At 47.7% G+C, this 22,371-nt stretch overlaps 1 protein-coding gene across 1 annotated transcript in view; it reads right to left on the reverse strand.

Moving 5' to 3' along the window:
• The window catches only part of CREBBP (CREB binding protein), a 139,036-nt gene that overhangs the window by 65,990 nt on the left and 50,675 nt on the right, over positions 1 to 22,371 (reverse strand). Inside the window, exon 3 of the mRNA XM_004373206.3 lies at positions 4,231 to 4,407. Within this exon, the coding sequence (XP_004373263.1) occupies positions 4,231 to 4,407 (177 nt within the window). The remainder of the gene's footprint in view (positions 1 to 4,230; positions 4,408 to 22,371) is intronic.

Consider the following 22,371-nt stretch of genomic DNA (forward strand, 5'->3'; position numbering starts at 1 on the left):
CATCTTCTTTTGATGCTTCCTACGTCATTTATTATTTTCCTCCTAGAATCCTTCAGTATTGTAACTCGAGACTTGAATTTTCTCTTCAGTTCTTTCAGCTTCAGAAGTGTTGACCGTGTTCTTCCCCTCCAGGATAAGGGAGCTCTATATCTTACATCCAAAAAGTGGGGATGCTGGCTGTAGGGACGTCAGCACATATTAAAAAAAGGGCCCTGGGCCTTTCAGTGCCCCTGTACAGTACCCTCACGGGTAAGAATTGCAGGGAATGGTGTAGGGGACAACGGACCTCGGGGACCCCGAGGCACCCAGCCGCAGGTTACATCTAACTTGAACCTAAGAAAGCCCTTCCCTCAGCCCCACGTGCACATTCTGACAACAGTGTCTCCACAGCCACCACCTTCAACTATTCAAAGTTCTCGTCTCTCGGCGGCAGGGATACAGCCATTCTGCTTTGCTGGTCTCCTCCTCGGCCGGTCTCTAGCCCCACCATCTCTCACTGCTCTCCTCGAAGCAACCCCATTTGTGTCCACAACTTCACTAGGTTCTGTTTACTGGGATCCCCCACTGGCAGCGGCAGCCCTGCCGGAACACCCGTCTCTCTTGGCAGCTCCACCTGAACCCCTGCAGGCAGCTCAAGAGTAATGCATGTAAGTGGAATCACAAAATCCCTCTCCTTCATCACCATTCTCCAGAAGTCTGTCTCTTCCAGCTCAGGAAACCATTCCACTGCCCACCATGTTGCTGGCTCAGTCCACACGTCTACTCTAGCAGAACTTGTCTGGTCTCTCATCCCCACTGTGATCACCCAAAGCTAGGCCGCCAGCCACCACCTCCTCTAGTGGGGACCACGGCAGCAAGTTCACTCGCCTTCAACCTGTTTCCACAGATCACTTCCTTGCAAGTCTTCGGCCTTCTTCCCCTGCATGCAAGCCGAGGGGCTCCTAAAACATGTTTAAAGAACTGCCTCTCAACACCCGCTCACCCCACTCCCTGCTTCCTCATCTTTCCTGCTGGGCTTCTGCCAGTTCCTAAACCAGCCAACTCATTTGCAGTACTGTAGGGTCTCTGGCTTCTCAGCTCCCCAATCTTGCCTTCAAAGTGCCCTTCCTTGGTGCTGTCCTCTCCATTGCTCCATCAAAGGAGGCTCCTCTGTTCACCTTAACCACTGCCTGCTATTGGGACCTCTGGGGCAGTGTGCATTTTGTAATTGTTTGTTTATAATACTCCCACACAACTTCATGAAAGAGCAACTGCTCTATGTCACTCACATCTGCACTCCTGGAGGCTGGTCCAGCACCTGGGCACCCAGAAAGCACTCGACAAATATAAATCAGGTGAGTGGCCACAGCTCCCCTCCCCGATCAGTGCCAGCCCACCAGGAATCCTCGGGAAGCCAGGAGAGGAGAAAGCAAGGGCTTTTTGGCCAAGGAACATGCTGGCTGCAATCATTCTGTGATCTCAACCAGGTTCCAGGTGACTCTGCATCAACGTCTGACCAGAGTGGTTTAGTTCACCAAATCCAGTTTGGCTTTAAAAGATTACAGGCCAAAGCATGGAAAAAAAAAAAAAAGCAAGTAACCGAGATTTTCTGTAACTGCTTTCTCTCGCTATGTGAAATCTGTTTTAAGAGGGCAGATATAATTTAGAAAATTCAAGGAAGACCACAAAACATGTTTAAAGAACGGCAAACAAGCTGTGTGAGCAGCAGTCACTGACGCATTCCCGGTGGATTCGAGCTGCAAAACATGCCATCAAGCACATAATTAAAAAGAGCTGTGGGTTTTGCAGATAGGAAGCTGCACAGTCCTGAACAAGCCAGAGCCTCAATTTCCTCATCTGTAAAATGGGTATGTAACAAAGTCTCTCAAAAGGCTGTCTGAAGACTAAGGTAAATTACAGGGCGTGACAGCAGTTTGAAAGATGTCAGCAAGCTGTGTGTGCTGGTGGGGACACCTAAGTGCCAATTCTCTTTGGGGTCCCTCCCCAGCAGTGCTGACAGCTGTCACTGGGTCATTCAGCCTCACAGACCTAGGCACAGTGTGAACCCATCCTGTGTGCCCTCAGAATGCCAGAGGGTGTCTGAAAGGCCAGCCCTCCACAGGCACCTGCCCACGTAGGCCCTGGAGAGGTACGGCCGGCAGCAAGAATGCAAGCCATGCGTCTCCCAGAGCGCATAGACTGAAACGCCTCCTCAGCCTCCCACGATCCTGACGAGACAGAGAGAGACTGGCTGAGAGACTGAGGGGAGGGGAAGGGAGGAGGAAGGACTGATTTTATTTCTGTCAGATGGCAGGGAGACAGACCCAAGGACGAGATACAACTACTACTGCCTTCCCTAATTATTCCCCAGAGCAGGGATTCTCAGCCGCGGGCAACTGGTTCCCCACGGACACTTGGCCATGTCTGAAGACAGTTTTGGTTGTCACAGCTTGGGAGGGGGAGTGGGGAGGCTGCTACTGGCCATCTAGTGCGTAAAGGCCAGGGATGCTACTGAACATCCTACAGTGCTCAGGACAGCTGCCTATAACAGACAATGATTCAGCACCAAATGTCAACAGTGCCGAGAGACACCCTACCCTAGAGCCCACGGTCCCAGCTCCGGGCACAGCTGAAAGAACCAGAAACCTCTTCCCAGTCCTGTCTGAACTGCTCCTGAAAAGCAATAACCTTGCCCAGAAGTTGTGGCCCAGCTCTGGAGCAGCAGCAAAGGCTGGGAGGGGAGCTCAGGGTGACAGGATTCCATCACCAGGGTGTGGGTAAAGGATACAGGATGACAGAGGAGGGGCTGGCAAAGATTTTAAACAAGGGAGGAAAACGTTAGATCAAGGTTTCTCAGACTGAATCACAAACGTCTGGGGAGAAAGCAGGCGCGTTTACTCTTTAGTCCTTCTTTGTTCCTGGTCACTGAGCCTGCTCAAGTGACAGCCCTGCACGGGGTCCACACTACAGGCTTTCTACAGACCGGGAAAGGAAATGCAGCAGGAGAGACGAGGAAGAGCTCCTGGTCCCTGGCCTAGCCCACCGGCCTTACATGGGTCAGGGCTGCCACCAAACCCAGACGGGCCAGGCCCGGGCCAAGGGGCACTGGGCTTGGTCTCAGGTTCTGTCGGGTCTTAGATTCTCTTCTCCAGAAACAAAAACTTAGCAGAAAGAGAAGCAGGTGAAGGAAAGCGACAGGGAGATGGTCAGAAGAAGAAATGGAGGCCCCGACTGTCCCACCGTCTCCTGTTCTCATTAGGCGCTGGGACAAAGAGATCCCGCGCTCCGTGCTTCCCGACAGCCTCAGAGTGTCGTCGGAAGCACCGTGAGCACTGTTCACTCCCTAGTTTTGAGAGCTGTACTGAGGCTGCGTAATCGGGGGGAGCTGAGCACAGGATACGCGGGGTTCTCTGTGCTGTCTCTGCAACCCTTCTGTAAATCTAAGATTACTTCAGAATAGAAAGTTTAAAAGATGTATCTTTTCTGAACGTAATCCCCCGGCTCTCTTCTGAGTCTTCCCTAAACACCTGCTGCAGAAATATGCGATGACACTGGGAAGGCCGCGTGCCCGGAGGCAAGTCCAGAGAAGTGAAGAGGCGGCCGGCTGTCCACGGCCTTTACCGGTTCCCACATATGCTCGCCGATCAGCAGCGGGCATGCACACGGGGGTGGCACAAAAGAGGCATCTCTCCCCTTAGTGTTTTCAATTAAAAGAGACTGTTTTACGGAGCAAAAGGAGCTACCTCCCTCTTCACATCTCGCAGGATAGCTTCTAGTTTACAGGTGATGGGAAGCCCCAGGGAGACTGAAGACGTGGAGTCATCTATCAAGTCAGACTAACACCCTGGTCTCCTAAGGGCAGCATGGTCCCCAGAAGATGAATGCCGTTTACTGGACTGTAGCACAAAGCAACTGGCTCCTGTGACACCTTCAAAAACTAACAAAGCGGCAGAAGTGAAGACAAGCCAGTCTCCTGATTCTCTTGCTCCACTACAGAATCAAGGGAGAGAACTGGAGAGAAACGTAAGGTGACTCACGCACCAATAAAGGGAACTTCGGGAGGAGTGGCTGAATCACCTAACTACCCCTCCTACTTCCACCTCATCACTGAAAATTTAAAAACCCTTTAGAGACAGCAGTCGTAAGAAATGCAGATTACTTTCCTAGTTATACGTTTTCAGTTAGCATGGTAAAATCCACACGCCCAGCCCCCTTCAGAGGCCCACAGCACGAGGGCCAAGGGTGACTTACCATGTTTGGCACGTTGGTGACGGAAGCATTCTTGATGTCTGTAGGGAAGGGAGGCAAGCTGTTGACCATGCTCTGCTTGCTGGGCAGCTGGGGGTTCACTCCAGTGGTGCCCATTTGCTGCCCTCCAGTTTGACTAAACGGTTGTCCAAAGGGACTCGTGCTACCAGTCATTCCCATCTGAAACAGAAAGAGGGCACGTCAGCCTCCGGGCTGAGACCACTTACAGAAGAAAGGGGCTCAGACTCACGGAAGCAAAATTTTCTGTAAAACCCACATTTCAATTATAAATAAAAGGTTTATTATCAGGGTTCCCAACGAGGATTATGATGAAAGCAACCTGCTCGGAAGGCGACATACTAAAGGCAGAAGACCAGACAGCTATCTCAATCCCGTCATCCTCAACACTGTCTCCAAAAGATGGCACTCCCACCTTACAAACACCATTCTGACACGCAAGAAAACTTCTGATTTCTCAGGATACATTAGGAAAATCATTCGGAGAACAAGTCTTCCAAAGGGAGCCCCTTCAGTTTAATCTTGAACTACTCTGTAAGGAGGCAGGGCCAAGACGGCGGAGTAGTCAGATGCTTCCTGTGGACCCTCTTACAACAAGGACCCGAAAAAACAAGTGAATTGATTATATATGACAATCTAGGCACCCTAAACATCAACGGCAAAGTTTAGGGCTTGAACTGAGTGGCAGGGGGAGGGAGAGATGGTTTGGAAGCAGTGAGGAATTACCGGACCTGACCCAGTGGGAATCGGCAACCTGCAGGCCGGATCGGCCGGCGTGCGTGGTGAGGCAAGCAGTGGCGTTTGGGACGTGTTTTCTACTGAGTGAGACCAAGCGGCAGAGAGTCTGCTCAAGCCTCCAGAACCAGTGAAAAGTGGCACTCAATCAGCAGAAGATAAGTACATGCATCTAACCCACCGCACGGATCAAAAAACACCCCATTTGGGAATAACCGCTCTCCCATTTACCTGCCTCCTCCCTGCTCTGCACTGGATCCCAGACTGGCTTCAGTGATTGCCACGTCCCCTGGGGCAGAAGTAGGACCCATCACGTGCCCTGAGCCATTCTCCCGGCCTTGGAGAGGGAACAAATTAACAAACAGGACAAAATAATCTGCCAGCTCCCCTAGGCCAGGAACTCAGGACGGGTACAGCTCCTTGGCCTAGGCACAGGCACAAGGGGTCCACGGACTCTGAATGCCTTTCACCCCTGCAGAGACCTGTGTGGGGCCATTTCAACAGCGTAGGCCCTCAGTAGCACAATACGACAGGGTATATACCTGAAGCCTAACTTTAACTGTATCAGCCATATGGTGGAGTGGTAGGTTCGTGACATTTGACATTGCTCTGCCCATTAGGCAGGGCCCTCACCTACCCACATCAGGGGCCTGAGGACTGATGGCTCCACCCACGCCACCCAGCCACCTGCGGCGGACGTCCAAGTGGTGCCTCCCAGTCCTTACAGACAACAGCACTTGGTGCCCAGAGTCTGGCTGCAAAACCCATCCCCCTATGCGCTCTAGGGAACAGGGACACACTTTCCTCTCAGACACTCAGGGGCAGCCGTCAGCCCCCTGCCTTGCTCAGTGCATGACCCCCTACTGTAGCCAGATACCTGTGCCTACCCCAATCACCCCCGTCCATCTCAGACTATAGGTCAGAGCCTGCACCATGCACTTGGTGAATGACTACCTGGACACCTGAGCTGAATCCATACAAGAAAAGTAAACAGACCCCTGGGCTCACATACCTAGTAACAGATCTAACCACTTGGTGACAAGATGTTATAGCTTCAAAGGCGCCAATAATCAAACTAGCTCACATGACCAGCCTATTTGGGCATATCAAAACAAAACAAGAAGCTAGGACACAGTAAGCAAACATATAAAATAAACATACTAACTTACTGATGGCTTGGAGACTACAGTCAATATCAAATCACATAAAAAGGCAGACCATGATGGCTTCAGCAAGCTCCCAAAACAAAGAATCAAGAACTTTTCTGGAAGAAGAGAACTTCCTAGAATTACTGGAGATAGGGTACAAAAGATTAATATAGAGAACTCTTCAAAAGATCAGGAAGGAGATCAGGCAAAACACAGAACAAGCCAAGGAACACACAGACAAAGCAATAGAGGAACTTAAGAAGATGACAGAAGAGCACAATGACAAATTTAACAGGCTGCAAGAATCCACAGAGAGACAGCAAACAGAAATCCAGAAGAGTAACAATAAAATTTCAGAATTAGACAACTCAACAGAAAGTCATAGGAGCAGAACTGAGGCAATGAAGTCAGAACTAGTAAGACTGAAGATAAAGCACTTGACACCAACTTATTTGAGAAAAAAATCAGATAAAAGAATTTAGAAAAAATATGAAGAAACCCTAAGAATTATGTGGGACTCTATTGAGAGGAATACCTACGAGTGATTGGAGTACCAGAACAGGGCGGGATAACAGAAAATACAGAGAGAATTGTTGAAGATTTGTTGGCAGAAAACTTCCGATACTGTGAAAGATGAGAAGATATCTCTCCAAGAAGCTCACTGAACCCCGCACAAGGCAGATCCAAAAGAAAGTTACCAAGACGTATTATAATCAAACTTGCCAAAATAAAAAATAGAGAATTTTAAGAGCAGCTAGGGATAAACAAAAAGTCATTTACAAAGCAGAGTCAGTAAGTCTAAGCTCGGACTACTCAGCAGAAACCATGTAGGCAAGAAGGCAATGGGATGACATATATAAAGCCTTGAAGGAAAAAAAAAATGTCAGCCAAGAATTATATATCCAGCAAAACTGTTTCTCAAATATGGCAGCGAAATTAGGGCATTTCCAAGATAAACAGAAGTTTAGGGAATTTGCAAAAACCAAACCAAAATTACAAGAAATATTAAAGGGAGTCTTTCAGTCAGAAAATCAATAACATCAGATATCAACCCAGATAGGGAAGTCGCAAAAATAAATCAAAGCTAAACTTACTGATGGCTTGGAGACTACAGTCAATATCAAATCACATAAAAAGGCAGACCATGATGGCTTCAGCAAGCTCCCAAAACAAAGAATCAAGAACTTTTCTGGAAGAAGAGAACTTCCTGGAATTACTGGAGATAGGGTACAAAAGAGGGAAACATACATGTCAATATGGAAAGGATGACACCATTAAAACAAAAAAGAGGGACTAAAAAATGCAGTCACAGATCTTTCATATGGAGAGGAATTCAAGGCGATATAAAGAAATAAAAGATTGGTTTAAACTTAGAAAAACAGAGGTAAATATTAAGGTAACCACAAAGGAAACTAATAATCCTACACATTAAAATAAAAAACAAGAAAAAAATAAAGACTCAGCAAACACAAAATCAACAACATGAAAAAGATGAAAAGAAAATACATAAAGAAAAACGACTCCGCTCAGAAAATTAAGGGGAACAAAGAAACTGTCAACAACACACAAAAAAAGACACCAAAATGACAGCACTAAAGTCATACCTATCAATAATTACACTGAATGTAAACGGACTAAATGCACCAGTAAAGAGACAGAGAGTGGCAGAATGGATAAAAAAAAAACGTGATCTGTCTATATGCTGCCTAAAAGAGACACACCTCAAAGACACAAACAAACAAAAACTCCAAGGATGGAAAAAAATACATCAAGCAGACAACTCTAAGTAACTGGTTGTTTTCAAGTCCCCTCGTACATTAGATTTGAATTAAGTTTCCATTAGTTCAAAATACAGGATAGAAATAGTTACAGATGAAATGATGTAGTGTCTGGGATTTGCTTTGAAATAATCCAGTGAGTCAGGGGTGGTGGCATCGACGGAAACAGACTGGCACGTGCTGATATTGTTGACTGAGGGAGACGTTCTTGGGGATCCATCACCCACCTCTGCTTCTTCACGAAGTTGTAATGTTCCCTCCGCTGCCTAGTGCTCGCTCTCCCTTTCTGGTGTCCTGGTTTGTTTGTATTTGGAAACTGGGAGGAAGGTGTCCCAGCACACAAGACCTTTGAGGGGTCAGAGTTTCCTTCAAGAAACCTCAGTGGGGTTCTCCCCACAGCCACCCATGGTGATGGCCACCCCCGCCCACCGATGCCGGGTAGCTCACCCCTCTGCACTTCCACTTCCAGGGTGGAGTGCATTATTTCTTTCAGCTCTAAAGCTCTAGGGAGCAAACAAATCAATGCTCATGACAGCTGACGGCTGCTACCCTTTGCTGCTCCAATCCAGTATAAAAGCACAAACCAAACCAGTATAGCCAAAAAGACCTGGTTCCGTGCATTTTCATAGACAGGTGGTTTCCATGCAGCCCTCGCAGCTGACTTTTCTCACCGTTTTGGAAAGTGAATGCATTCTAGCTGCCAGTTTTGCCTCATTTGCTTTACTTGAGTAAATAAAAACAAATTCTTCACAAAACCCACTAATTAGAGTTCAAATGACTTAATCAAGGCGAGATGGTAAACTCAGTAAAATTTTAACACAAAGGGCATTTCTGATACTCAACTAGGCCCTTTCATTTGTTATTTGAAACTCAGAAGAACTGAAGCAGGAGTTTGTATTTTCAGAAAGCATTACACTAAATTAATTACACTTAGCAATGACTTCCCCCAGAATGTTCTCTTACGAAGACTCAAACTGCTGAAACCCTGTTCTCAGAGGGCCGAGGATGTGGAAACAAAACACGCTGCCACTTCCATTTCCGACGCTTCATTTTAAGGTTCTCCACCTAGTGTCAAACGTGTCAGAAAGCACACCGCTCCCACCCCGTCACTCTGTCCCATCCATCCATGTCTCCCAAGCACCTGTTGTTGTTGTGAGGTGTCCTCGAGTCGGTTCCGACTCACAGTGACCCTGTGTACAACAGAGTGAAACACCGCCCAGGCCTGCGCCGTCCTCACAACTGTGTCACACTCGAGCCCACTGTTGTGACCACTGTGCGCTAAGTCTCAGCTGTGCAGACGTAACTTGTCTACATGTCACGGAACTCCCGCCTTACAGCCACCAATCTGACAAATCAACAACATTCTGGAAATTTCTGATTAGGATACAACAAGCATTAACCACACTGGCTGGCAGCGGGCGGGAGGGGGTAAATGAAACTATCCGCCCCCCCACCCAGTGCCCAAGTTAGCTGCACCCCTTTAGTGCTGAGAGGAAATGAAACACCAGAGGAGGCCTAAGAGTCTCCAAGTGCAGCCGACCACTTCTGGAAATCTATTTCTAAGACGTGCCAGCGCTGTGGACGACTTTCGTGGAATCAGCTCGTCAGAGCGAAGATGGAGGGCGCAGTCGGGTCAGGTGAGTCATACCTGGGGCACAGCCGTGTCTACCGGGCCGAGCCTCACCAGGAAGCCAGTCTTCCAGGGACACGTGGATAGAGTTCATCAGGAAATTTGCTTTTCACCTTTTCCTCTCTGCCACCCAATAGCAAAGGAAACGATTTCCACAGGGTCTCAGTTCTTACGAGGTAAGAATGTGGCAAAGTCAGAGATCGTGTGGGACATATGAGGGATGTAAGCTCACAGGGCTCTGTACATTTTAACAGACAAAACCCCACCCCTGGCCTACGACAAACGCAAACAAACACATGCCACAGGATGCTTGCGGGAAGTCAGGCTCCGAGGCAGGGGGCTCAGCACCAGGGCCAGCCCCAGCCAAGGCTGACAGGGAGCTAGGGGCAGCTGGGCGGTCCTCCCTCACGTCACCTCTGCTGAGTCCCCCAGGAAAGGCTCTCCCCGGGTCACAAGCCGCCCCCTGACAGCCTGGCAGAACCCGAGGGCCCACTCCGCTATCCGAGACTGCCTCCTACCCACTGCCGATTTAGGTGAAGCATTTGCTTCTAGAGACGTCTAGATTTCTGAATGTCCATTCTATCTCTATTTTCCCTTGATCAAACTGAACATTCTGGTCCCTATGTCTAGGCTAATACACATACTTTTAGCACCAATGCTCAAAATAAAATAGTAAAATTACGATGTCTAACTAACTCCAATTAACAAAAATCTAGGTATCACTCAAGTTCACCGTTCAGCTGGGGATTGGACAGCCTCATAAAACAAAAAGGACTATGAGGCACAGCAGTCCAGGGACAAGGACTAGAAGGCAGGAGGGGACAGGAAAACTGGAGATAGGGAACCCAAGGTTGAGAAGGGACAGTGTTGACATGTCATGGGGTTTTTAACCATTGTCACAGGGCAGTATGTGTATTAACTGTTTAATGAGAAACTATTTGTTCTGCAACCTTCATCTAAGGTACAAAAAAAAAAAAAGAATTATGTATGTGAGATCAAATTGACAACAGCAACTCAAAAGGTTTGATGGGAAGCCTAGGGGGCAGTGAGTTGAAGATAATGGTGATGGAATAATTTGGAAAAGGATAGTGAGAATAGCAGCACAACTGGAAGAATGTAATGGATGTCACTGAATTGTACATGTAGAAACTTTTGAAATGGTGTAACTTGGGCTACGTATATTTTCACCAAAAAAAAAAAGGTCCTCAAGGTCGAGAAGGGAGAGTGTTGACACGTCGTGGGGTTGTTAACCAATGTCATAAAACAATACGTGTACTGACTGTTTAATGAGAAACTATTTGTTCTGTAAACCTTCATCTAAAGTACAATTTAAAAAAAATTTTAAAAAAAATCTAGATATTGCTTCTGATTTCCCAACAGTTAGCTGACAGTAATTTAGTGGTAACTTGACTTTATTTTCAACTGAAGTTTACCAGGACTTGGTTTAAGGCTGCTAGAGAGAGAACTACTACATAATTTGTTCAATAAAACCCAGAAGGCAGAACAGAGCAAAATTAGATAACTGTTTAGTTCACGGTGAAACTTATATCAAAACCTATGGAATACTGGCATTCTGCCTCATCCAACAAGTCCATACACGTTAAAATTCCCTTCTACCCTATTCTTCCAAAGAGAGCCCCTTTAAGAATTTAACTCAAGTTTAATTTCAGAAAATAGGAAGTGAACTACAGCAAAACGAAAAATCAAACTCATTGCCGTCGAGTCGATTCCGACTCACAGTGACCCTGCAGGACAGAACAGAACTGCCTTACAGGGTTTCCAAGGCTGTAATCTTCTCGGAAGCAGGCTGCAGCATCTTTCTCCTGTGGAGTGGCTGGTGGGTCTGAACCATCAACTTTTCGTTTAGCAGCCGAGCGCTTAACCACTGCACCACCAGGGCTCCTTGTATAGCAAGTACTTTTTAAAAAGGGCAAGAGGATGGTTCTGCCATAATGAAATCTCAGTGCAATAGTACCTTACAGCTCTACCAAGCTCCCCCATGAGAAAGCATTCTTGTGACCAAGGGTATCCCTCCATCCTTGAGAACCCAGTGGCGTGTGTCTCTGTCTACCACTTCGCTGAGGGATGAAAATGTGTCAACTACAGCCCTTGTGCCCCCTGTCCCGCACAAGGATGACTTAGCATAGCTCTAAGGCATGAGATCTGATGAGCAAATCTGCTCTTTACAGTTTAGCTCAAAAACCGTGAATCATGCCCACTTTATTACCGAAACAAAGATGGCGCTGACAGCAACTTCCACCAAAAGCTGCTCAAGTCCTCAAGTGTCTGGCAAGTGGGCTGGCAAGAAGGTGAACGGCCACCCTGAGCAGGGTGGCCTGTGTACAGAGGCTGGGTGGGCCACCCCTCTCCGGCTCTCACACAGACTGCAGGTGTACTACACAAAGTACAAAGTGCTGAACGAGTGGACGGTGTGACTTCTCACGTGAGTATTCACGAAGATCCATCTGGAAGCTACTGTGGGCACAGAAGCGTAATAAAACCCTCTGCCCTCCCAGAATGTCCGTCTCCTCTGTGTTGGCCCTTCATCAGCATCTGTAGAAGGAACCACATGAATGAACGCTGCAGACCACTGCACCTCGCAAGCCCTGGGGACAGCTCAGCGTCAGCCCCAAGGGAGAAGGCAATCACAGGACGCGGCCTGTCACAGGTCACCACGGCTGTGGGGGGAGGCGGCAGCAGCAGTCCGGTTTCTATCTTCTAAGCTTCCCCGACGATGAGGTGCCTGTGCTGAAAGGTGGAGGATTGGCTTCTGCAGGATGAAGGCAGTTTTGTGTCTGGTCTCATCACATCCAGGGGCCCAGTCTGGCCGTAAACCGGTCCTCTGTGCTACATCCAGTAGCCAACAAGCCCTTCGTTTTGGTGCAAGACCCAGCCCGTGCCCTAACCCAGAGCTCCCATTTCGTGCTGAAATCATGACCCACTGGCCTCAGGGATCACCTCCCCTGCAGCCTGATTTCCTCAGTGTGCGGCACGGGTGTCAGGTATGACAACTGTGGATACAGCAGTCAGAAAGCAAGCGCTGGGCTCCCAACAAACAGTAGATTCCCTTCACTACACTCTCCAGGAGAAGAGCCCCACTGCTCACCCACCTCCCCTGATCAAACAAGGCCTAGTCCTATAAAAGAGGCAGCCAGCTGAAGTCCAAACCGAGTTAGGGGATTCATGGGATAATAACACTGGTATTGAAAAGGAGGTTAGACCAGACTGGAATGACACAGAACTGACCATGACAATGCAAGGTTCACCCTGCAGCAGGTTTCCACAACAGGGAACAAGCCAAGGATCCATTTTCTCGCTCCTCTGTAGGAGACGGGGACAGAGAACGCATCCTTCACAGGTAGGACCACCACCAGGCAGCTCCTCGCTCTCATCCACAGCCCCCACACACGGAGGCAGTGATGGGCCAGGCACACTGCCTGGAAGCTCCTGTCACCCCAGAACCACATGCAAAATTCTGTGTGCTGTAAATTTTGGGGGAGAAGGTTCATCACTGGATTCTCAAAGGGGATCCCCTGAGGACTGAGAACCACTGCCCTTGGAGAAGGAAACCCCCTCCTCGCCAGGCCCTTGCTGTCACAGATGTGGGCGAGGCAAGCTCTCCTCGACCTCACACCATCCCCTCTACCCCCTTTCAAGGCATCTCCTGCCCAAAAGCATCAATCACTCGGGGTAACAAGCACTGTCACGAACGAACTCCAACCAAGTTCATCTCCAGACATCCTCCTGACACATACACTCCCAGGAGGCCCAGATCCTAACCATTCATTAGCTAAAAGCTGAAAGGGGGCACACCGCCTAACCCGTGGAGACCACCTGGAACAAGAAGGAAGGAGGAGGCTTTCCTGGGGCCCTAGGACGGCGGCCAGAAACACGCGTCTCCTTCCATTTCCACGTGGAGCCGCCCAGGCCTTCAGGAACGCTTTACGTGGTAACAAATGCTGACTTTGATGTGGCTTCGATGAGATCACTAGATACTTTTGTTTTTCAAAAGCTCAGTTCTTCAGTAGTTTCCCTTATACCTTGATGTACTCTTGAAACCGCAGCCCGCAGCAGAGCCGTGAGAGAAGGCCTGCTCTGGGGAGTTAGGGGTGCGGGTCAAAAATGGACAGGAAAGGCAGGAAACATGACATCAGCAACGAGCTCAGCAGGGGCAACTGCATGGGGTAGAACTTTCAGCCGGGAGGGCTTCAGATTATCTGGTTAAAACCTATCACGTGGACAAGGAAACGGGGCCCTAAGACCACACCAAATGAGCAAGCACGAGCTCTGAGGCCCTCCCTGCTCCCAGTCTGGTGACCTTGCCCTGCACCCCAATCTTGTCATCTTGCTTAAGCAGAGCTGTCTCCTCCAAGCACACTGGCCTCTCACCTGAGTACTACTCAGTATGGCTGGCCACAGGCCAGTGAAGGAGACACAAGCTCTGTCCACAAAGACCCAGGGTCGGCAAACTATGACCAAATATGGCCCAGCGCCTGTTTTTGTAAATAAAGTTTTATTGGAAAACAGCCATAAATAAGTATGACTTCACTCAGATAGAAAGTAAGCCATGTGGTTAAGTGTGTGGACTCAGCATATTTCAGGTCTAGGGGATAGCTCTGCCATGTGCTAGCAATTTACTTAACCCTCCCTGTGCCCTGGTCTTCCCATCTGTAAACTGGAGCTAACGGTACCTCCTCTTAGGGCTGTTGTGGGAGCGAACAAATTGATACATGTGAAGCACTGAGAAGAATAACCCACACAGAGTAACTGCTATACATATCGGCTACTGTAATACTCGACTCCCTGGGTGGTGCAAACGGTTAACATGCTTGGCTGTTTACCGAAAGGTTGGAGGTTTGAGTCCATCAGAGGCACCTAGGAAGAAAGGCCTGGTGATCTACTTCCCAATAATCAAGCACTGAAATTCCTATGGAGCACAGTTCTATTCCAACGAACATGGGGTCAGATTCAACAGCAACTGTTTTTTTTTTTAATACTAGTATTTGGTTTGGGGAGGAATCCATTTACACTAGATATAATTACTCTCATAATCACGCTTCGGGTAATAATAATAAAATAAATAAATGTCTTCAGAGACTGTGTGATAGTGGCAAGTGGTTCAAATATGTAGGATGATAGGAGAGGGCAGCTGGAGTTACTTGCATTTGATTAGGAGACATTTTCAGACAAATATAAAAAAAAACTTGTGACAAAAACAATGTTGTGCATTTACTAGATACAGAAATGCTTTAAAAACACAATGATATCCATCCTGTGGTGCAGTGGTTAACAGCTACACCTGCAACCAAAAGGTTCAAATCCACCAGCCGCTCCATGGAAACCCTGTGGGGCAGTTGTACTCTGTCCTATGGGATCACTATGAGTCAGAATTGACTAGATGGCAACGGGTTTTTTTTTCCTGCAAATTTTCCTAGTAAATCAAAACATTACCAGTTTTCACTCTAGATTACTTACCAACTCTAAAAACAACAAACTCAGAATAGTCATTTCAAACTTAAAATCTATCATAAGCAATAACGATATACAATCCAAACACCATAACCTAACCTTCCTGGGTTGAAATCTACATCAAAACATAGAAAAGATGAACGAGACAGAACACGCCCACGAAAACAGAACCTGCGGACCCGCCACGTGTGAGCCGGCCACGGCAGAGCGACCCGCGCTCCATCCGAGGGGGCTTCCACCAAGCCTGACGTTTGCTGAGCTGTAGCTTTTAGCATCTTTCTTCACACGCTGGTATACACTTAAAACCACAAATTCACGTAAGGTGTGTAAAATGACACAATTTAGTATGCCTGCAGAAAAAATCTGCCAAATAACTTAAGAGCCAGAAGTACTGCTCCTTCTCAATGACATAAAGAACCAGGACTAACCCAGACGATGGCCATATCATTTGTGAGGCCAAAAGCGTTTTCTTTTGGCAATCGACCATTGCTGGAGGAAAGCCAAGAAAAGCAGTTTTCACGGAAAGACAGAGCTGTATTCAGTTGTCTGCTATCACCCGCTTGCTCCTGGAACCCTTCCAGGCCCACGACTTGGCAAAGAACGAACACGTAGAAACACTCGACTCACCGCAAGGCCACCAACAGCCCGTGGCCATCGGGAGCACAGCTGGAGACAGCGCCAACCGGGGCCCCCAAAGGCAGGAGAGAACCGGCTGGGGCCCGGAGTGGCCCCACACACGTGTCTGAACGCCTACATGCCATCAGTAATGATGCGGCTCCGACTCTGAACACTTCCCCTGCACCAATAAAACCTAACCGGGGCAGGGAAAACATCTCCAGCTACTCTTGTGGTATTTTGTTCGGATGGCACGTCTTTCAAGAAGCAGAGACCAGAATGTGACTTGGAGAGAACACAACAGGCAGAGGGACATCGGCTTGCGACAGGGGCCTCATGTGCACCCAGCACCCCGCTGCTCTAGAAGCTTCTGGCAGTGAAGCGGTGCACTACCACTGCTGGCACGCCCCGAGAAGTCACCACCATCAGAGGCGCCAGCTCTCCAGGGTGAAGTCTGTATCCACCCACAGAAAGCGCACACGCAGGATTCCGTGGGAGACGCTTACACCGCTCACCAGCTGGGAGGCGGAACACTTCACGCTCCCTCTAAGCCTTGGTGTCGCTCATCTAGAAAACATATAGCCCTGAGGTTATCACCAGGTGATCTTTAAAGTTCATTCTGATCCTAAAATCGGATCAGTTTGTGATTCACGTTGAGGGCTGAGCTCCCGGGAGACGCAGCCTCTCACAACCCAGGATTCTGGCTGTGCGCAGCTGAGTGCCAGCCCCGGACTTGGGGGGCTTCACCAGTGGCCTTTCCTAGGAGATGGAGGCTTTTGTAGGGCACTCCCCTGCCATCCACACAGCAAGAGGGACCATGACTTATACAGCTCTGCATCCTCCACACCTCTCCGTACAGCATTTTACAGGGCAAAGTGTAAGGGTGCTAGGATTTAAGCTGGCTATCTCCTCTAATTCTTCCAAGTCCTAACATCTTTTTGGAGTCCCTGGGTGATACAAATGGTTAAGTGCTTGGCTGAAAGGTTGGGGGTTCAAGTTCACCCAGATGCACCTCAGAAGAAAGGCCTGGCAATCTACTTCTGATAAATCAGTCATCGACAATCCTATGACGTTTCTGGTATTAAATAAATACTATTGACTGACTGATTATTCCTCTCTGGCTGATAATGCAAAGTAAAAAAAAAAAAAAAATCCTACGGCGTGCAATTCTACTCTGACACACATGGGGTTGCCGTGAGTGAGAACTGACTTGATTACAACTTGTTCTTTTGCTACTTTTTAAAATCTTTTGAGATTGGACAGCAGCCCCATCAGGATCGAGACTCCTTGAAAGTACGGCAGAGCCAAGTCCACAGTGCCAACAGAGAAAGAGAAAGAAAGAGGAACAAGTAATAAAAGATTCGGAGAGAAAGGAGAAAAAGGTGAGAAAAAGGCACTACTACATGGTGTCGCCCTTTACAGAGAGACTCTTTATTAGAGGCGTTTAGTTTGCACCGCAGCTCAGCTATGGCACAGTGGGACAGATCAGAGCCTCTAAGAAGCCGCTCGGTCACCCTAAGCATTTACCCAAAGCGCTCCGCCTGGACATCCCTCATGTTGGGCAAAGAAGTGCCTTCCTCCGTGGCTTTCCAATCCCCTCACCGAAGAGTGACAACACTCAGAGGAGGCAGTGAGACAACCAAGTGGGGTACACACAGGCAGTGTGGGAATCCAGCAAGGAGAAATGAAGATGGGGTAGACAAGGAGGCTTCAGGGAGGACAGTCCAAGACTCCTTCTAGGAAGATCTAAAGGAGAAAGAAGCCTGACATCTCAGAGCGTTCAGGTTCCTCCTCATTACAGACGGAGGAAAACTCAACAAGTTGCTGAACTAAATAAGGGCTGTCGGCTCCACCGTGGATCCCCAGGTCCCGTCAGGCAGGAGGATACGGGCACTCAGGCCACAAAGGGTGTGGTGGGACCTCCTCCCAGCTAACTCCTGGCCTCAGATGCAGAAGAAGACTGGGGTGGATACAGCCAGGTCCTGCCAATTAACCGCCATACATCTACAACTGAGAAACAACTCAAAGATGGAGCACTGTTTGAAGAGCACGTGGCTCCACCTCGAACCGAAACCGAGCTGTGAAGAGTCCTAACAGAAGTACACCTGGTACAGAGACGTGTCTTAAACAGGAGACAGCAGGGACAGGACAGTGCCGTTTTCAGCCGTTTTCATACAGATAATGTACACAAAGTGCTCGGAACGTGAAAGCCGCAGAATCAACATGCGGTGGGGGTGATGCTATTAAAAGCAAAATGGTTCTTTTACTATAAAGCCACTCATTACTGACAAGGAAAAACGCTCCTTGGGAATTCAGTTTAAACAACAATAACAACACACAATCTCAGTAACACAAATGGAAAGGAAAAACATCAAAATGCTAACAGTGGTAACTGGCTGGAGAGTTTACGGGTGATTTTTCTTTTCTTTTCTGTACTTTCTATATTATTCAAATTCTCTTCACACAGAGTTATTTTACCATAAGGAGAAAAACTTGTTTTTAAACCCATTCTCTGCTCAAACTTTCTGACCACCCACGACGACACAGTGACCCACTGTCTGACTGCACAGCTGTACTCAACATACTAATGTAAGCTACCATCGGACTCAGAAAAAAACTCGCTAGATCGAACTGACAATGGCCATCAAAGACTACTCCTGGGTGGTAATTTAAGTCAAAGCCATCCTGGTTGTAACATGGCTGTAAGTTATCACATCTTGCTCTAATTATTATACACGTGAGCAAAAGAAGCCTGAACGAGGCTCAGACATCTACCACCACTATTTGCAAAGAAGGCTGGAAGGGGGCAAAAAAAAAAGGCAAACACAGTCCACACCCAGTCGGGCTACAAGAAGCCATATTAACTCCAGGAGCCTGCGTTTACCTCCTCAGAGGACACATGGCTGACTCTTGGTGCAACAACAATACAGTTTACCCTGCTATTTAAACTATTCAGTTCATAGTTCAGGCAGCGAGGGATACTGCTTCATTCATTCATATCTGGCACCTGAGCTTTGGAGAGCAGCAGGTGAGAGGCTGGATCATGAGGATTTACCTGGATTTATTTAGTTCCCAGGTGTATGCACTTGTCATTCAACACTCGTGCCTATGTAACGAGCAGGTCTTTCTGGGCAAGGAGACAATGAGCAGCTCTCACACACAGTGGCGTCACTAGGGTTGGTGTCACCCCCCCCCAAGAATCTCCCCCCGTACCAGACCATACAGAATCCTTAGTAATGTTTTTTGTATTAATGGTTTGTAAATCGTTAATTCCCATACATTACTCCTTTTCCTTTAATTACTACTTCATTCTGAAAAAAATTATTGATACAGGTCCACAAATACTAATTACCACAATACTGTAGCTAAAAATACCAGAAAACTTGACAAAATCAGTGACAATAAGAACACTGGCAGCAGTGAAAACAACAGCGTGTGCCTGCAGTACGTGCAGACAAAACCATGAGAATTGCGTAATAATGACAGTTCTGACCAGAGGGCATGAGAAGGTTCAAAAAGTAACTTAGTATAGAGTTTTAGCCTTGTAGGTATATTCATACATGTAAGCTGGGCTTACAAAAAATGCTTTTGTTGTTGTAACTACGGAGATATTTCTATAAAAAATAATAAATTTCGGCTGAAACACTGCACAGAAATTTTACAATCATTTTGGTGTCACTGCCTCTGACTGTCACTCGATGCAGTACGTACCCCCTGCACCCCTAGTGATGCCACTGCTCACACCTGCCCGGCTCCCTCTATAGAGCACCCCGGGCCTCCCAGCTCTCCCTAAGCTCTTAGCAATTGTGGCCTTATCTTGGGCCAGTAGAAGTGGAAAAGGCTGATCAGCTATGAAAGACACATCTATTAAGCATCTGCCAGGAGGAAGGCACAACGGGTGGTGACTGCACAGCACACAGGGCCACGTTTTCCGTAAGTCCAAGGTAAGAGACACGGGCCACCAGCAAATTGGAGGTGCACCGTGAACAGGTGGCATCAATACCGACTGTCAAATGGAATCTGAAGAGGTAAAGAAGGGATCCTGACCTGGGAGGCAGGCTAGACAACGACAGCAATATCTAAGTGGCCACAGCGAATGAGAAGGCGGCAAGATGCTTCAGCCTCGGGAAGGGCCCGGATACCCACTGTGCCTGGAGTACTCTACCCAAACCGTCTGAATGGCTACAAGAATACGGCAAGATGACCAGCCACGAGGCTGGGAGTGAGCTGATGGATGGAAGGCAGAAATCATAATGAACGTGGAGACTGGGAAGGGCAGGGAGAAGCTGATGGCTGATGCTGGTGACTCCCTGCCAGAGGTGAGCACTGTCTAGAGGAGCGTCATTCACATCGACAGACATGAGAGAAAGATGCTATGACCTCTCCAATCAAACCATGACAAACTCGACCTGAGTCAGCCCGACTTCCGGCCACTCCCACCCCTGCCCACCTTTCCCTCCATGAATCCACAGGCGGAGGCCACACACCTAGGTGGGGCCACGCCCTGACAACCTAGAGAGGACAGGGCCAAGCAGGCCAGCGCCCCCCGTGTGCCAGGCTTCCAGGGAAGAAAAAGCACTGAGCAACCTCCTCTTGGGCCCCTCCAACCCCGTGTCTGGTCAGCAGGGCTGCTGGTCGCTGAGATCACACGTGCCCACATGCCACGCACACAGGGGTGCTATGACTTCCGGTTTCCGACTTCAACGGGACAGCACACGGGACAATGCTCTGAAAACCACCAAGCACTGTGCATCTGAGGAGGCTTCACAATCGCTTCCCAAAATTACACAGAAAGTCAGAAAGTCTCCAACATCAGACGCAGTTCTCAAAACGAGCACATTTTCTACAATCCTGAGAAGCTGTTGCATCGTAACGGTAACAACCTGGTCAGTAACTGCAGGATATTATATGTACGTCTGAAGTCTGCCTTTCCCAGCAGTAGCTATCTGTTGCCTTGTTTTAGAAAGGATTTAAGATGGCTTGTTTTCCAGCTCATTCTTCATCTGCTTGGCAGAAAAACATCAAGTGAAGAATACAGCTCATTATCGAGGGCACAAAGTTTCCACTTGGTAAATAACAAAGGAACCGCTGCAATCCCGTTACTTCAGATCATGCACCGTCTTGCAAAAGCCACAAACCAAAGTGCCGTGTTCTTACCCTACAATACGTAATGCTATGCACAGATGTATGTACACAGAACTCTGGCCTTGCAATTACAATCCGCTGATAAATATTGAATGCTGACAAGAAACTGTCGTCAACCCTCAAATCATAACCCCAGTCAGGTGCTGTTAAGAGTGCTCTGAACGCTTGTCTCCTTAGAACATTCAGGAAAGGTGCTCATTCCTCTGCGAAAAGTCAACAAGAAAATCTGATTTTTGAATATGCACAACGTATTTTACCAAGGTCTTAAAGCAAAGATCGCTGAGTGAAACTCCATTTGTATGTGAAGAAGCCTTTATGAAGGAGCTGTGGTGGCACAAACAGTTAAGCACTCGGATGCTAACTGAAAGGTCGGTGGCCTGAACCCGCCCAGCCATTCCAAGGGAGAAAAGACCTGGTGATCTGCTCTCATAAAGATTACAGCCTAGAAAACCCTACAGGGCAGTTCTCCTCTGTCACGTAAGTGCGCCATGAGCCGGAATTGACTCAACAGTACCTAACAACAACAAACCTCCTTACTGGAAAAATTACTATGTCAAGACCTCTTGTTTCTGATATTCTGCCACACTTGCTATTTTCACCTCTTAAAAGGGGCACTAACACTGGCAAAGTTTTCATTTCAGAATGTCATTTGCACCCTCAAAAGCATGGACCAACAATAGAGAAAAATTATAATAGAAGAAAAATACAGGGAAGAATTTAAAAAGTCATATGACGGAACATAACACAGAAGCGAAAATAAATGAATCGAATCCACGTATCGATTTTAATAATAATAATGCCAAGTTTTAAAAAAGATGAAGCACGTTCAGTATATCATATATATCATATGTAAGACACTCTGTGTGAAAGCTGACATCATTTATTAAAAAACGAGGAAGATGAAGCAAATCTCCCGTGCAGAAGAATTCCAACCAATTCTGTAGCTACTCCACCCTAAAGGAGGTGGAGCATAACTCTCGCTCGGTACGTGTGGGCTGGGCATAGTGACTTCCTTCCAAGGGGACAGCACGGACAAGGAGAAAAAGAGTAACTTTACACTGGAGAGACCTGACAAACACGACCTTAGCCAGGGGACCAAGGTCAACACCAACAGTGGTAAGTCATGTTGACAAGTACCCTTGATAGGATGTGAGCAGAATGGCAGTTTCCTCTGTGGTCTTCCTCCTAAAACCCATCACCCCAGTCTAATCATGCGGAAAAAATGCCAGTGAATTCCAACAGAGGAGTGTCTTACAAAATACCTGCCCAGTACTTCTCAAACTGTCCAGGTCACCCAAAACCAGGAAGGTCTGAGAAACTGTCACAGCCAGAGGAGCCTAAGGAGATGTGACAACTCAATGTAATGTGGTGTCCTGGATGGGATCCTGGTATTAAAAAAAAAGGGAGGGAGGATATGAAGTAAACACTAAGCAAATCTGAATAAATTACAGCCTTTAATAATGATGTATCAATACTGGTCCGCTAACTGTTGACAAATGTACTTCAAAATGGGGAAGCTGTTTAGTACAGGGGGGAAAGGGAACCCTCTGTACCTATCTTATAATTTTTCTGTAAATCTAAAATTCTTCTTAGAAATAAAATCTAT

This window comes from Trichechus manatus, unplaced genomic scaffold (genome assembly GCF_000243295.1).
Source record: "Trichechus manatus latirostris isolate Lorelei unplaced genomic scaffold, TriManLat1.0 scaffold00024, whole genome shotgun sequence".
NCBI lineage: Eukaryota > Metazoa > Chordata > Mammalia > Sirenia > Trichechidae > Trichechus > Trichechus manatus.